This window comes from Telopea speciosissima, chromosome 3 (genome assembly GCF_018873765.1).
Source record: "Telopea speciosissima isolate NSW1024214 ecotype Mountain lineage chromosome 3, Tspe_v1, whole genome shotgun sequence".
NCBI classification, from domain to species: domain Eukaryota; kingdom Viridiplantae; phylum Streptophyta; class Magnoliopsida; order Proteales; family Proteaceae; genus Telopea; species Telopea speciosissima.
This window is the reverse complement of record NC_057918.1, coordinates 54,448,736-54,467,044: the sequence shown is the minus strand read 5'-3', so window position 1 is coordinate 54,467,044 and position 18,309 is coordinate 54,448,736. Positions and strand designations below refer to the sequence as shown.

General features: G+C 41.9%; 1 protein-coding gene across 6 annotated transcripts in view; it reads right to left on the bottom strand.

The window, feature by feature from the left end:
* Nucleotides 1-12,186: 12,186 nt before the first annotated feature.
* Nucleotides 12,187-18,309, bottom strand: part of LOC122654306 (sister chromatid cohesion 1 protein 4-like) — a 116,888-nt gene continuing 110,765 nt past the window's right edge. For all 6 annotated transcript variants that reach the window (XM_043848339.1, XM_043848337.1, XM_043848342.1 and 3 more), the window contains one exon: nt 12,187-12,396. In XM_043848339.1, the coding sequence (XP_043704274.1) occupies nt 12,298-12,396 (99 nt within the window). In that variant the 3' untranslated portion in view covers nt 12,187-12,297. The remainder of the gene's footprint in view (nt 12,397-18,309) is intronic.

Here is an 18,309-nt window from a genome sequence, read left to right as displayed (position 1 = left end):
AAGTGCCGGTGGGTGCTGGGCTTGAGATTGTCGTACTTGAAATTGTATTAGAGTTATCCATTGCATTAGGTGGAAACGGGATGGTAACCGATCGACTGCCTTCGGTATTCACATCTCGTATTTGTATACGTACGTATAGGCTAGAGGGGGGAGAGGATAGTCGGCCGACCGTATTTCGGTATCTATGGACTCGGCCTCTGGCCTATGCACATGCGTACCTCACTCATACAATAGGTGAATGCTGGCTAGGATAAATGTTTACCCAGTACTATGACCCTTACCGACAGGGGGTTAGGTGTCGGTCAAATCCGTGGGTTCCGACCGTTATTCAGGTATACCCACCCGGGAAGTTCGGGCACCAATCGTATTTTGGGCCGAACGCCAGGAAGGGATTTGACTTGGGGGTTTGCGTATATCTCTTGGTGGAGACCGGTACGGCAGGCTTCCAGCGCGACTCGAGTTTGTCATCGCCGGTATACCATCCGTTTATGGTACCGATGTCGGGGATGCTACCTAAGGTGTTGCTATAGTACTATACCTGACTTAGTTGTGTGTTAGGTGGTTAACAATAAAACTATACATCATCATTCATTCATGTAGCATGATTGTAAATTGTATCTGATGTACGGTCTACCTTGGTGGTATGGGACACCTTGGTATCCGTCCATCATGTATGGTTTGCAGTCAACCCCATTCATTATTATTATTATGTATGCTTGTGTGGCTTAGCCACTCATTGGGCTCAGTTGGAGCTCACTCCTCGAGGAAACATATTTTTTAGTTGATGCAGGTACATTCGAGCAGGATGGCACGGAGTTCAAGACTCCTGAAGAAGGTCATGAAGAGTGGTGGACTTCGGAGTATGAGGATCATGGACCGGAGTGCTACTGTGAGATGTGTTCCACGAGGGAACACTGATTCTTGGCTGGTGGCCATCTTTTGTTACACTTTGATAAACTATTTTCTGATTCAAAGGTGTATTCTTTTATTCCTTTCTTGATAAGTGTATTTATTATACAGTGATAATACATAGATCCTGATTAGAACCAATTGATATGAAGGGGTAAATTTGAATAGACAATATTTTATATGCTATCACCTAGCTTCTGCTAACTCTGATGTTATTAATATTAATCCTTTCCTTTTACCTATTATTTGTCGTTGTGAATGAGTTAGCCTTGGCTACTGCATCAGTGATTCTGGTGGTTAGAGAGCGTATTAGTACGCTCTGATTGCATTCCCCGTGGTTCAGGGATGGGGGTGTGAAAGGGATCATGCATTAAAATATGCTAATATAATGTGAAGTTGCCACCTAGGGTTAGGGCCTAGGACCCATTAAGTGTAGCCCTATCCGTTGTGAACGGAATCGGGCTACATGATTCCATATGGTCTAACCAAAGGTTCGGGTAAGGGATCAGGTTACGAGTGTGGGAAGGTGTTAGGCACGCACCTCGCCCGATCGAAGCTGGTCTCTCTATATTAGATGCTATATAAAGACGAATGTTCTCTCTCTTTTATTACGGGGATGGGGGATATTATGAATTACATTCAAATGCTATGAATTGAACTAAAGCATAATAAACTACATTACATATCTGAAAAATACGGACTAAAATGATGAAATACGAAAGGACTACATTGAATCAACAAGAATGCAATAATTATACCTGTATGGTTGTATTCCCCTGGCTCAGGGGAGATAGACGAATGGACGAACGCCGATTCTTTCTGGGCAGAGTAACGACTCTTTCAAATGATTTGGAGAGGAGAAAAACAGACAAAATAACGTCTGAAATAAAGGGGTTTTGATGGTTATCCGTGCACTGATGGGATAACAACGCCTAGGAGCAAGAGCGCTCTATGCTCGAAGTGATAATCGAAGGATCTATCCACGACCCAAAAAATTTCACTCACTCACACTCTCATAAGAGAAAGGAGAGAAAATAGGGTGAAAAAAATGAGACAAAAAGGGTGGAAATCACTTGGGGAGGGTCTCTCTACCCAAAATTTCCTTGGAAAATGTGGGAGGGGACCCTCCTATTTATAGGGAGGGACCCCCTCTCTCTCCTGGCCAGATAAGTCCTTCACATCCATGTCCCATTATCATCATCGCCAATTAGGGGGTGACAAAAATCAGTGTCTACAAAGTGTTTCTATAAGGAATGTTCTGATAAAGGGCACTTACATTTTCAGTGTTGGAATTACCCACAAAGGTGTTGGGGCATTCCTCCATAAGATGACCAAGTGTGTGGCACCAACTGCACATGGAGACTTGGTTGACTTGGTTAACTGGGATAGGCTCCTTAGGAACTATGGCTTCCAACCTTTTGATGAGGCTATTTAATTTGGCTTCCTTGACTGGTACACTCTCAATGAGGTAACCCTTAGTGGTCCTTTGAGCCTCTTGGGTGGACTCCCATTCCCTAATCTTATCAACTAAGTTGGTAAAAAATGTTCAAGCCTCATTCTCATCAGTAAAAGATGTAAATTCGGTGGGACACATAGATTTTAGTAGTTGCTTGGTCTGAAAGTCAATGCCCTCATAAATGATTTGGCAAAGTTGCGACAAGTCAATACCGTGGTGAGGGCATTCTAATAGGAGATCCTTGAACCTTTTCATAAATCTAGAGAAGGACTCATGTGGTTTCTGCCTATATTGAAGAATGTCACTTTTGAGTTTATGGGTTTTGTGAAGAGGGAAAAACTTTCTCAAGAAGACAATCGTAAACTGATCCCATGTAGCAATGGAATTAGTCGGCAAACTATAGAGCCACTTCTTGGCTTGGTCTTTCAGAGCAAAGGTGATGAACCGAAGTCTAACTGCATCATCAGACAAATTTTGGACTTTAATCAGAACACAAACCTCCTCTAATTCCCCAAGAAAGAGATAGGCATTTTCATTGGCCATCCCATGGAAATGAGGCAACATATTAATGAAGTTGGACTTGAGTTCATAATTATTTCTTGTAGCAGCTGGTAGACTGATGCAGGAAGGTTGTGCAGCCCTGGTAGGGTAGAACCTATCCTTAAGAGTCCTAGGCTAAGCTCGATCGACCATGGTCAAAGTTGGTACTCTTACGAGTCGGTTGGTAGAGTCATGGGTCCACACTTTAGCCACCTAAACCGATTAAGAAGGCTCCCATTTTTTTTTTTAAATCACTAAAAACACGAGGGAACTAAAGACAGTTGGTGCATCTTCCCCTCAAAGATTGAAACAATGATTCCAAAGCTGTAAGGTTGCCATGTAGGTTGACAGCAAGGGAACCCGTATAGTATTCCCTAGCCACCTACGTGCGACTCCTGGTGGATTCTGATGTAGAGTGGGAGACTACTATACGTTTTTGTTTCTAAACAAAAGCACTCACAATGTTGTTTTCCTGTTATCAAAGTTGGTCACCTCAAAAAATAAGTCACATTCCAATCCAAACCACCCAAACGAATCAAGGGGCAGCGTCATAGGTGATGAAATCCCATGAGGTACACCAAGATTGGCTGGGTTTGGGCATATGAAAAATTTTGGATTGAGTGCACATTCTTTGAAACAGAAGAGAAACAAGATGAGGTTTTTTTTTATAAAGAAAAGGAAAAAGAAAATAAAACACTTCGATTTACTTAAAACTAAGAAAAACAAAGAGGACAATTATCTTCCTGGCAATGGTGCCAAAAACTTGTTTGTCAAGAAATAATACCGCAAGCGTAAGGGTCAATCTTAGCTACAGGTCGAACACGAGGAGATAAGCCACTCTATCTTATTTATTTAAAGTAACGCGAAAGTGAACCAAATTAAGATGATTAAACTAGGGCTGCAACAGGGTCGGGTTGGGCCGGGCTTTATAGAACCCTAGCCCAACCCTAAGTCCCCTTAGCTGGGCCCAGGCCCGACCCAACCCTGACTCAGGGCCAGAAAAATCCAACCCTGACCCGCCCTCAGGGTCTGATCGGGCCGACCCTGATTGGCCCTGATCATGGGGAGGGGGAAAGAAATGCATGGGCTAGAATGGGCTGGGAAGAACATTATTAATTTTACATAAAATAACAATATAATAAATTATATTATAACACTTATTGTCTTCATATATAATATATTATATAAAAAAATGTGGGTGAAATTTAAAGTTTATAATGTATAAATTATATCAATATATATTTTATAGTGTAACTGAAATCACGGTCGGGCCGGGCCAGGCCAAGCTTAGCTCGAGGCCTCAACCCTAACCCGACCCGACCCTAACTCAGGGTCAGAAATTTCCACCCCTGACCCGCCCTCAGGGCCAAATATCTCAACCCCGACCCTGTTCAGGCTCAGGGCGGGTTCGGGTCGACAGGGCCAAACTTGCACCCCTAGATTAAACTAAACTAATGGTCCTAACACATGCATCTAACGATTCCAACGGCCTAACCATTCATCATCTAACCTACCAAAAACTAACGTGGAATACGAGATTGACGGATTGAAATTACCACATCCACACACATACAAAGAACATAAATCCAAGAGCAAAGAGGTAAAACCCAAAAATTGCTAATTGAACCGAACTTGATAAGGCTTCCTCTACCAAACTTGAATTCGCATCTACATCTACCAAATCTGAAAATCAAAATAAAATCTAACATAAGACATGAGGATGAGAGTAATCCCAATAGAAGTACTTGAAATAAAGAGAATGAAAGAAATAAAGAGGATGAGAATAAAAGAAAGAAAGAAAAATAGGATTTACTACTCCCTTCTACCAAACTTGCAATTGTTGATAATGATTGTGTTGACTGAGCATTGAATGAATGTTGTTGATGAAGCCTACGTTGCTTGAATTATCTTGCATAACTTTCTTCTTCGAATCTCTAAATTCCTCTCACAAGAACTAGAAACCTAGAACTAGAAAGCTTGAAACAAAAATTACACCTAAAGATTGAAGAACTTACAACCAAAATTGAAGAACAATCTTTGAATTAAAATTGCATAAAAGAAATTACAACCATTGAAATAAAAATTTAGTAAAGTATAACTAGCAAACTAGAATCCAAAAAATATGAAAAAAGACTAGAATTCTTAATAATCCCTAACACCCACACCCCACAAGTATTTATAGGGAGAGGGGAAAGAAGAGAGGGGAGGAGAGAGAGAGACCTCCATGTTTTTGAGTGGGCCCCACCTCCAAAATTCGTTGGAGGTGGTGTTGCTCACTCAGCCTTTTATTTGTATCCCTTCTTTCTTTTACATCAAAACTTGATTCCCAAGAAAAAAGAAGAAACTAGAAAGTAAAATATACAAGTTCCTAGTTTAGTACACCTTCTATTTTCTAATTTGACTCTTGAGCATGGATTCCACTCTCATGTGTTTCCTTTTTCTTGTAGGTGTCTTCTCCAAGTAATGTGAATAAGGCTCCCTCAATCTTTGACTCTTCAACTTTCCAAGTATAAGAGAATATTTTCCACAAAATATCCATCACTTGTTAAATCCCCATAGTGCCCTTGGAAATTCGATGGGGAGAGAGAGAATGTGCCATGTGGTCTTCCTTTTTCAAGAATTAAATTGTTGCCCATTCTATGCCTTCAAAAATCGTGGACCATGGGGTCCTCTTTGAAAAACATGGAGCATAGTGAGGGAGTCCCAAAAACACGCAAAAAGGGGATATTTTGCATGAGAGAATCTCAACCCTTGATCATGGTTGTCTTCTTTGATGCCAAATATATCCCTGAGAAATCACAGACTGGCCCGGGCTTGCATTCCAGCTCATTTCTGACCCATTATTCTTTTCTGGCCCAAAAAGAATAATCGCATGTATGGATGTCAAAATGAATGCGTACTTTTAATGCATCACGTCCATCTTGCTGAGAATTCAGCCCTCTTCACAGCCATGAAAAGAAACATTGTGACTTTACATGTAGATTAGGAGATATAGCTCCCGATAGCCCCGAATAGCATAAAATGATCTCAAAGTACCTAAAACCTGAAAAACACAGAAAAATATCCGAGTAACTCTGTTCAATGTGGTAAAATGCATGCTTTATGCCCTAAGATTTCACATATAAATGTACTCATCAAGTACTTTCAACCCTCTCATGATGTAATGGCTTATGCCAAATTTCAATCTATGAATCCTATTTTCCCTTTACATTATGCCAGTCCCTATGGTGTGTTATTCACAAGTGATCTTATGTTTACTAAATTTTCTATATGTCTACTTTCTGTTATTAGTTGTCCTATCTACACTATTTGTGAATGTAGAAAGATATTCTCACTTTGATAACAAGCTCTGTCATACCCCAAACCACCCCCTGGGAGGATTAGGTAGGTGACCTGAATTGCACGGTAGCAATCCGTCAAACCCCGAGGATCCAAAAGCTGTTAATATTATTCATAAACACACACACCCATAATGACGGATAAGAACATAATTACAGAGTGCAGCGAAAACTAATATTTACATTAACTATTCAAGTTTCGATACACACCATACAGTTACTGTTTATACAACACCACCAACCGGGCAGTCACTACACCTCCAACCAATAGCTTCACAAAACAACAAAAGAGGCAGACAACAGAAGCCCTACACAAGCTATACAAAAAGGGAAAAGTTAGTAGACTAATATCTACATCAAAAGAATTCCCTAGGTTAGAAGAGGTAAGCTGCCTGCCCTTCATGAGCCATCTTCAACTGTCACTGAAATCACCCGTACCAGAGGGATAGCCTCCGTCCGGGTCCACACCCACACTGTCATAATCAAAACCATCGTCCTGCTTAAGATGAGCCTCCCAGCCAACATCACGTCCACCTGTAAGATCATCTAAAGAAATATACAAGAATATGAGCACCATCGAGCCCATGAATGAACTATAACCATACATGCACATGCAAGCATAACCAAATGAATCCTACATGAGATGAGGTTCTTTATTATTATTAAGCCACCTAGCATCACAACTAAGACAGGTAAAAGTGTTACTACAATCCCCAATACATGTATCTCTGGTGCGGGCTTCTAACCCCTTCCTATAATACACCCATTGAGTTATCGGAGAAGACTGGTCGGCTCCAGCATGCTCTCCATGGTTAGCCCGACCAGCCCTCTTGGATTAGTCTGTGATACCACCTTTCTTGAAGATTGGCATTCAGCCGAGCAGGCACCTTTTTGGTATAACTTCTTTTCTTTTCTTTTATGTTTTTTTGATGTAGGTTCTCTCACAGACATCTAACACATTAACCCTGTTGGCAAGGGTTGGTAGTACGGGTGATGATACCCTAACTAGATGCATTATATATGACATAGTATGAGTCAGGTGGTGTCAACCGTATCCCATTCTACGGGATACCACTGGCCTCATTTTTAAGCCGGCTACGGCATCTAATCTAGCATTTTCACAAGTATAATATTAGCATTCAATTCCAATAGCCATCAGATACGAATCAGAATCAAATAGGAATATAAAGCAATTTAATAAATAAAGCAGTAAATATTGTTGTTGTTGTTGTCATGACTCATCAGTTATGTTACACCTACACCCATGGTGTAATTCCACTCACCTTGTGTCAATCCAGCTTGTTCTTCAGCCGATTCGGTCCCAATCGGTGTCTGACACTGCACCTATTGGTCGGGGTTATAACCTAAGTTGATCGGACCATTAGAGCATGTCAAACACTGTCTCATAAGGGTTCTTTTCCAGGTTTGGCTTGGGTTATAGTGTGGATTTCTGGCCCATTTTTGGGTCCACTGGTACACCCAAGACATGGTTACTAGCAAGGATGGTTGGGGTAGAGTTTTAAGGTAATTTTATGCCCCCAACACTGTCCTAAGCCTGCGGGTGAGGGTCTAATAGGCTAGAATCAGATTAGACCAAGTACAGCTGGACGATTCACTGGACATTTGGACCAAACGTCCAGTGCATCCTCCAGTCTCTGTTGGACATAGGTTTTCTTGCTTAGAACTTGATTCCAGTAGCTGGATTCATCCCATTTTCGATTTGGGATGTAATCAGAGGGTAATACAGCTTATAATTAAGCTAAATCAATGGTTATAGTGGTTCCTAAATCAGTTTGTCTAATGGTTGATGGGTTTGGGTTCAAACATTAAACAGATTAAGCATGCAAGATTGAGATTTGACATGCAGCCATTCAAACCTCATTTACACACAACAGCAAGCATGCATATGCATTACAACCAAGATCTTAGGCCCTAATATGCAAAACACTCCATGCATGCAAAGATCCATGCTCCTAGCTCACTATCTATGGTTTGCATGCATGATCAGGCATGAAATCTAGCTAGATGCATGGCTGGAATTTAAGATGCATGTAATAGTATGCTGAAACAGTATAAATTTATATAAATCCCTAAAACTAGTCATGCATGCATGATCTAAGCAGCCCTGAGGCTCCAGGCAGTGATTCCATAGGAAATCCTACAGAGACAGCCATATAGCTTTGGTCTTTAGGATTCAAAATCAAAGAATAGATTTGGATCAAGGTTTAGAGGGCAGTTCTTAGGCTTGGTGAGCTTACCTTGGGTTGTGGAGGAATTCGGCCAAGGCTTGCTCAAGTTCAAGCCCGCCTTCTCTTCCCTTCTCCTTCCTCCTTTCTGTCTTTCTTCCTTTCTCTCTTTCTTCTTTCTCTCTTTCTTTCTCTGCTGTTTAGGGACAGTAACGGCCTCTGAGCCGGGCCCCCTATTAATAGTTTTCTATAGAATTAAGGTCTGTTTGGCTAGGCAGTCCTATAGGGAAAAAGACATTTTTAAAGTGAGTTTTGCCTAGTTTAGCTACATAAGTGGGGCCCACATGGATTCCAAGAGGGGGATTGGTTTATAAAATTCCAAGGTACATATTGGAGGTGTTTGAAGGCAGTAGGTTTAGCTCCCACAAGGTTGGAATGGGAAAATGCAGGTTTTGGCATCACTGGAGCTTTGGGCCAATCGTCCAGTGAATGCTGCACTGCTGAATTTTGCCTGTGGCTCCTACAGAGGTTTGTTTTTCCACATGGTACTTTTCTAGCACCCTACCACACATACAAGGAGGATATATTTAAGAGCATAGCCCCCCTACTACTCAGGAGAGAGAAATATCTGTGCTCTGTGTTGTACAACAAGTGATGGGCTGAGCAGCTATAGGGTGTTGCAACCCACCTATTCGCAGGTATGGTGGATGTCATCAGTGGGGGCTCCCTATTGATTGTAACCATTGGGGTGATACACCACAGGTCATTGGTGTGGGTGGCTGCTAATCCCTACTCTTTAAGCAAAAATCTAAGTCAGATTGGGGCAAGTTTGATAGTGGGGTCCACCATGTCTGATAACATAGCCATGGTGTCTGGGACATGGGCATGTGGGTCCCACACATGGAAAGCACATAAACAAGCATGACAGCACGAACAGATTAACGGATGTAACCCACTCTTATGGGTCCATCCGTAAATCCGCAACCATAAGGGCTGAAACAGCAAAAGAAAAGTCTAAGGCCTTGGCCCGCCCTTCAAGGACTTAATGGGAAAGGTAAACAATCATATCAAGAGGTTAGTGACTTACCCCCGTCCATCACGATGTGTCTTCCGTGATCTCGAAGAGTTTCCCCACAACGATGCCGACCTCATCGATGAGCAAAGTGTCGATTTGGCATGACACGGAGTGTTCCCTTTGATACTCTTCATTCTTAGGGCTCGTACTAGGAGGATAGTCAACGAAGTCACCATCGACGAATTTCCTCCACTCCCGATTAAGGAACCTTTCTTCGACTGGCAAACCCGTGTCAAAGTCAATGATCTTGTAGCTGGGCTTGACCATCATTGTGAACAGCTCATTGGCATACAAGGCAGCCGAATCTATACATCATGAGGACGAAAATAATAAACAATTAGAATCTTGGGTGCGGTATAACACTATTACTTGAGAAGTCTCCATTTAGTAAACTATAAAAATACACATTCCATCTCTACGAAAAAGGGCTATAATAACGAATAGATCACTTTTATTCTTGATGAAATTATCCAAGCATGCCCTTAAGGTCTTTTTGGTATCATTTTTCATTATTTTTGTTTTTACACGTAAACATTTTTACAAGTGTTTATTACAATTTATGGACCTTATTTTTATTTACAAAACATCAAAATGATAGAAAAACCATAATAGAGTTGAGACCTTATTATGGATTTTGGCCCAAAAAAAGTAATGAACATGTGCTTATAAAGTCCCAAAGTCGAGGGTAAATGAGTCATTTCCTACTTTAACTAGAAAGGTAAGCCCCCACTTGTAATGAGCATGTGCTGTCAAGGGTAAATGAGTCATCAAGGGTAAATGAGTCATTTCCTACTTTAACCAGAAAGGTAAGCCCCCCACTCCCCCCTCCTTTTTCTTCTTCTACTTCTTCTCCTTCTTCTTCTTCCCCGACCAAGGAATTAAGGGGGAAAAGGGTTGCGTTTTTTGATCGCCGCTCATGGTAGCCGACCGAAGCAACAACTTGCCTCAAAACCCTCAGGCGAACGCTCGCGAGGCTCTGACGACCAAAAAATCGATCTCAAATGTAGGAAAGAGAATAGTTACTCGCGGCTAACCATCGCTGGTTCCCATCGCTGCAACTCGTGGCTAACGAGCAGCAAGGGCCAATAGGTCCCAGCGAAGGGAGACCCACCTACTGCGAAACCCTGGGATACCCCGTGAGATTACTTGGGATAAAATTAGGGGTCTCCTTTTATTTTTCCGCTTTGAACCTGTTTTGTTTTGGTCTAATAATTGAACACTTCTGAGGATAAACGGGTTCTCTTGGAATGTGATTTGCTTTCTTGTTTTGTTTATCTTGAAAGATTGTTGAAACTTTCTTATTTGATTTTGCTACAGAAATGCTATTTCTAAACGCTCTATCTGGATTAAACATATTTCTATGTATCATAGAACACTTGAGTAGTTGTATAAAGTTCCTTTTAGGAGGAAGCTTGTGATTTAAGTTGGAATCAATAAGTTCCGGCTAACTGTAATGCAAGGACAGCTGAGAGAGTTATGAAGAAGATGGGTGAAGGGGATATCTCTTAACCCATTTCTTCAAATAAAGATTTTGCACATAGGGAAACCAAACCCATTTCTTAAAAAAACAGTTAACCAAACCATTTTTATGTTTTGACAAATATGGTTTTCATTGATGATTCATGTTAAATAGACAAAATGAAAAATGATACCAAAAAGACCCCCAAGTATAATCTGTTTTTGAAAATTAATTTTTGAAATAATGGCCAAACAACTCCTTAAAGACATTCCTTTAAAGATTAACTCATACACACCCTCAAGCCCATAAACAGTTCCAGATATAATTTCCATAAATTATATTAAACATAAACAATTCATGAAAATAATTCACTGAGTCAACTTTGTCAACGAGTCGGGTCCAGGACCAGATCATGTATCAGGTCTCGGATCAGCCAATTTGAGCCTTTAACTGTTGCATGGGTCGACCACTGAGTTGGGTCTCGAGTCTAGCCATGGGTTGGGTTAAACCACAATGGTCTATGAATCAATTCATACCTCAAAAGACCATTCCATTATTAATGACCATAAACCTTATTTCTTAATAAGGCCTAAAAGCCTTTATAACTAAAGGAGGTCCATCTATAATTAATTCTATTCCATTATGATTAAAAAAGGAGGGGGGGGGGGGGGATCGATGGAGGAATATTGTCCAAGTTCTTCCTCCCGATCAAACCCTTCCAAAGCCCTAAAACGATGAAGGCTCTCAGGGGCACTATGGCCCGCCACGGTTTCTGCCTGTGAAGTTGTCACCTGGTACCGGCTGTGGCTGCCCTGCTGGACCTTCTGAAGATGATACAAATGTCTTAAAGTGAAGAACAGAATAACTCTCACTTTGCCAGAAAACAAACCAGATCTAAACGCAGCGCTAAGAAACAATTTATTTAAACAAAAAAACCTGCAAAACTGAAATTGAAGTGTGCAAACCATCGTAGAACTACAGAGCAATCCTTGAATGGGTTCATTCTTTTCCACAACCTCTAGGCATGTTCATCCGAAAGCATATATGCATATACTACCACAATGACTTGTAGAGAACTTATACAATTTATTGCCTTCAATGGCAGGCAAAATAATTTTACTACATATTTACATATGGGTACAATTAGTGATACATTAACCCGACCAACCCCAAAACCTTGTTAATTCTTCGGCAACATAAAGAAACAAAACATAAAAATCAATAACTTAGACAAAAAAATTTACAATAATTGAGACGACAAAAGATCCAGAGGGTCGAGCAATCAGCATTGTAGAATACAAGGGTATGTGCTAGCTACTTGTCTATGAAGGTGATCAAAAGTTTGCTTTCATTAGTTTTCCTCTAGACTTTATATTGATATTGTCAAATGAATTCTCTTGTTCAACATGAATGTAGTCCCTTGTTTTAAGAACCTGTGAAGAAACAATATGTACACAACCATACACATTAAGCATCAAACAGTAACAAGGAAATTATATCTTCCAACTTTTGTTTGCTGAGAAATAACCGAAATTGAAAATATATTTTCCCTCAAAAGGGAGAAAGCATATAACAATATAATCGGGAATGACCAACATATTATGAGGTTGAGGCAACATCCATCATACTCAAGAAACCTGCCAAAAGTGAGCAGCCTTAGAGAAACACCAAGCACATGCTATAAATCAGCAACATTACCCAACCAGCCTTCTATGGCCTATACAAGGGCCTAAGTGGACCTTGCAATGAGCCTTCTTATGTGCCATGAAATGGTGAATGGTAACTTCCTTGGATTCTTAGAATTCATCAATTTATAAATATGAAGAAGACAGTAAATATATATAGTTTTTGGGTGAATAAGAAATTCATTACCAAGGAGGAAAAAATATACAGGGCCCCTAAAGGGAAGCAACAAAACAAAGAATCAGGAACAACAATGAGTCTGTTCCTTGGGGTATCAAGACACGAAGGAGGAATAGACGATAATTTCGCCTTAATTTCGAAGGAAATGGAATCCCAAATCTGCTGATAAGACCTAGAGTTGGTGGTCCATTTCCTGATATTACGTTCCATCCAAATGTGATTAAGAGTAGCACAAAAAGCAAGCTTTCCAACCGTGTCGCAAATAGAGGACCCTGCAAAAGTCATGTCGATCTAGATCCATTCACGGGAGAAGGGAAGAATTCTTCTAGGGGCCGGCCAGCATTTAGCTAAGATACCTTTCCAAATTGCTGTCGCAGTAGGGCACTCAAAGAAGAGATGACCAGAGTCTTCCACACAGTTCCAGCAGAGACAACAAGAGGTCGAAACTGGAATATGCCAGTGACGGAGGAAAGCTAGGGTTGGAAGACATTTGGAGAAGATCCTCCAAGCGATGAAACAATGTTGAGGGATATGATGCTTGAACCAAAGAAGCCTTCTCCATGGTGCTAATTGACCTTTTTGACGAATAAGATCCCAAGCTGGTTTGGAGGTGTTGAGATGTGTTACCCGATATTATAAGGGTATTTTTGGTATTTTATTTATGCTTTATTCATGTACTTTTGAACAAGGGTAGAATTGTAATTTGGGCTGACACTGTTCACGTGAACAGTGTCGTGAACAGTGCTTCCTTTGTAATCTCTTCTATTATTATTATTATAAATAGAGAGCTTGACTGATCTCATTGATCATTCAAGTCATTCACAAAATTTCTGTTTTGTTAACATGGCATCAAAGCCAAATACACTCTGATCTAGGTTTTCAAAACCCACCTCGCTCCCTTCGATTTTTTTTCTCCTTCCCTCCATCAAGCTTCTTCCCTTCTTCTTTCTTCCTTTCTTTTGGTTCTTCTCCCATTAGGGCAGCACTACTGAGGTGATCATAATGATCTAGCTGCTGCCCCAACATACCTCTTTTTTTCTGCCTTTTTTTTTTGGATTGAGTGGAGCTGAAGAACTGTCTGCGATTTGAAGATTCCTAATTTTTTTTGGAGATCAGGCCTCTACATCTGTTTCGGCTGCATCTTCTATTGTGGGATCTTTATTTGATATTGTTCTCAGCCCCTATTCACTTCATCAGATTGGTTGAAGACCCCAGCCCCTTATCGATCTCTCTTCTCAGGGTTTTGAAAAAAACCTTGACATTAATCGATCTTGGGGTTGGGCTGCTGGTTCCTACTGCATCTAATTGGCACCCTTGCTGCCTTCATTCGACATCATTCCCAGCCTACATATCTGAGATTTTTCGCTCCAATACAGCCCTCTTCTATTGGGGGTCGATTCCAGAATTTTTTTTGGATATTTTTTGGCTGTTTGCTGCTTCATTGAAGATTGGTTACCTGCAGCAATGACTGGTTCAGATTCTTCTCTGGCCTCTTTTGGCATTGATGGCCAGCCCCAGACTGATTTTCTTCCCCTTGCTGCCCCAATCAAACTTGATGGCTCTAACTACCTAAAGTGATCTTGGTCTACCTATTTGACAGTAGCTGGCCGTGGCCTCACTGGCCATCTTCTTGGGACAACAACTAAACCAGTGGAAGAGGGTTCTCAGCTCAACAAGTGGTTATCTAATGATGCGATGGTGATGTCCTACTTGATCCATTCTATACAAGGGGATATCTCAGACAATTTTCTTCTACTGGACACAGCCCATACTATCTGGAATGGTACCAAAGAGACTAATGGTCGCACGAGGAATGATGCACAAGTCTATGAGATTAGAAAGAAGGCTAATGCCACTACCAAACAGGAGCTCTCTGTCTCCAAATACTATGCTACCCTCAAGAACATGTGGCAGCAATTGGATCATTACTCCGACTATCAGCCCTCTACTACTACTGATCTGGCTGCCTATCGCAAACACGTTGACAAAATACATGTCTATGATTTTTTGGCTGGACTAAATATGGAGTTTGATCCTATTCGGGTGCAAGTACTTGGGCAGTCCCTTTTTCCATCCCTAGAGCAGGCCTTTGCCTTATTTCATAATGAAGAATCTCGTCGGGCTGCTATGCTGCATTCCTCTACTGTTGATCGATCCGCCTTGCAAGTTGCTTCCAGTACTCCTTCTCTTACCACTACTGATGGTGGTACTGTTGTCCCTAAAGGTCCTGTCAAGTGTGAACACTACAACAGGCTCTATCATACTAAGGCTCAATGCTGGAAGCTCTATGTGAAGCCTGCTGATTTTGAGGAAAAGAAAGCCCGTGGGAAGTTTAAGCCCAAGGCTCATATGGCTGATTGTCCTACTACTGCTGTTGCTGCCCCTTCATCTGACATTGGGCTTACTCAAGATGAGCTCCTAGCTTTCCGTCGCATGCTACAGGCCTCTTCCGCTGCCTCCACTACAGCATCTGCACCTGCTGCCCCTCCCGGTTCTAATTTTGCCTCGGTACTCCGATCGATGGTTTGTGTGCATCGGCTGTATCCGATCCTTGGATTATAGATTCGGTGCCATGACCACATAAGCGGCTCCTCCCATGTATTTCATCTTTATTCTCCATCTTCGGCAAAGACAGTGTTCGAGTAGCTAATGGTTCCCTTTCTCCTATTAATGGGAAGGGTTCCATACGCTGCTCACCTACCCTTTCATTAAAATCTGTTTTGCATGTTCCGTCCTTTTCTACCAACCTTCTCTCTATTAGTAGTCTAACTAGAGATCTGAACTGCAAATTGACTTTTTTCCCTTCTCATTGTGTCATACAGGATTTGGAGACGGGGCGCACGATTGGGGGTGGTCTCTACTTACTTGACCCGGGTCAGCCTTCTACTTTGCATTCGGCTTCCTCTACAGCTCATCATTTACAGTCCACCTCGTCCCTTGACCTTCATCTCTGGCACTGTCGGCTTGGTCATCCATCCCTTAGTACTTTGTCTCTTTTGTTTCCGCGTTTGATTAAGCATTGTAATAGGAATGAGTTTTTATGTGAGGCTTGTGTTTTGGCTAAACAGACTCGTTCCAGTTATTCTTCATTAAATAAAAGTGACACTCCTTTTGCTTTGGTTCATTCTGATGTGTGGGGCCCTGCCCGTTGTACTTCCCTTTCTGGTCATCGATGGTTTGTCTCGTTTATTGATTGTTATACTCGTGCCACTTGGGTGTACATGATGAGCCATAAAAGTGAGGTCTTCCGTTGTTTTCAGTTATTTCATCGTGTATGGTTCAGACCCAATTCAATGCCACCTTGCACATTTTACGCAGTGATAATGGCAGAGAGTACATGGAGGGTCAGTTCCAACTTTATTTGGCTGCACATGGTATTGTCCATCGGACCGGTGTCTTGACTCACCGAATGGGGTTGCTAAAAGGAAAAATAGACATCTCCTTGAGGTAGCCCGGGCCATTATGTTTGCATGGCAGGTTCCTTCTCACTACTGGGGTGATGCCATTCTTATCGCTACTTATCTCATCAATCGTGTGCCTACCTGTGTCCTTGATGGTCGTTCCCCCGTTGATCTCCTCCAGGGTTCCTCCTCCTTTGTGGTTCCCCTAAAGTTTTTGGTTGTGTTTGCTATGTCCGCAATCATCATCCTCATGGGAAATTTGATCCACGGAGCATTTGGTGTATTTTTCGCTATTCGCGACCCGAAAAGGATACAAGTGTTACCATCCACCTTCACGTCGTACTCTTGTCTCCATGGATATTGTCTTCCATGAGTCCTTGTCATATTATTCCCAGACACCTCTTCAGGGGGAGCAAGATCAGGGTTTTGAAGATGTGTCCGCAATTCTTCCGGCTTCTATTCAGGGGGAGCCCTCTGTAACTTCAGCTCCTACAGTGGCTCCTATTCAGGGGGAGCGTAGACCAGTCAGTCAAATCCCTGTTGATAAGGTATATACCCGGGAGCGCACAGGACAAGTTGAGACTACCACCACCACCATACCACCTACACAATCGTCTGCACTTGATCCAGATCTAGACCCTGCTACATCATCTGGTAAGGATCCTTCCCTTGACTTACCTATCACTGTTTGTAAAGGGGTTAAGTCATGCACCCAACACCCCATCTCCAATGTTGTTTCCTATGATGCTTTATCTCCTTCCTATCGTGCATTTATTTCTTCTCTTTCCTCTGTTTCTATTCCTCAGAAATAGCAGGAGGCGATTGCAGATCCAAAGTGGAAAGCAGCCATGATGGAAGAATGACGGCCTTACTTAAAAATGAGACATGGGAGCTAGTTGTTCTTCCTTCGGGTAAGAAACCAGTCGGGTGTAAATGCGTATTTGTTGTCAAGCAGAAGCCAGATGGAACAGTGGATAGATATAAAGCCAGGCTTATGGCCAGAGGCTTCACTCGGACTTCTGGGATCGACTACCAGGAGACATTTGCCCCGTTGCGAAGTTGAACACTGTCCGGGTCTTACTGTCTTGTGCTATCAACTTTGGCTGGGACCTACAGCAGTTGGATGTAAAAAATGCATTTCTTCATGGGGAGTTGGAAGAGGAGGTTTATATGGATGTTCCTTCGGGTTTTTCCTCTGACAAGACCCATGGGAAAGTTTGTAGGCTCAAACGGGCACTCTATGGGTTGAAGCAATCTCCACGGGCATGGTTTGGTAGGTTTCATAAAGCCATGGTCTCCTGTGGATACAAACAGTAATGCTGATCACACTGTTCATCCAAATGAAAGGGAGAAAAGGTCACTCATCTCATAGTTTATGTTGATGATATAGTTGTGACTGGTAATGATACAGATGAAGTTTCTCACCTGAAGGCTTTCTTGGGACAGGAATTTGACATAAAAGATCTAGGACAGCTAAGATATTTTCTTGGGATTGAAGTTGCCTGTTCTCCAAAAGGCATCTTTCTCTCCCAGAGAAAGTATGTTCTAGATTTACTATCAGAGACTGGTTTGGTTGGTTGTCATCCTTGTGACACTCCCTTGGAAGCTACTACCTGTCTACAAGAGAAGGATGGTGAACCTGTTGATAAGGGCAGATATCAACGATTGGTGGGCAAGCTGATTTATCTCTCCCACACCAGACCAGATATTGCCATTGCTGTGAGTCTTATGAGCCAGTTCATGCATGATCCTTATTCTACTCACATGGTCGCTGCTTCTTCGTATTCTCCATTACTTGAAGTCGGCTCGGAAAGGGGATCCTTTTGTCTCCTCATGACCATCTTCGCATTGAGGCTTACACGAGATCTTGGTGGTCGTAACCACTGACAGAAATCTACCTCGGCTATTGTACTTTGGTTGGAGGAAATCTGGTCACATGGCGGAGTAAAAGCAAAATGTTGTGGCAAGATCTAGTCTTGAAGCTGAATTCGTGCTATGGCCCAGGGCATATGTAAGTTCTGTGGCTTGAGTTTACTCCTTGATATCCGTGGTTCTGTTCATCTTCCATGATGTTGTACTGTG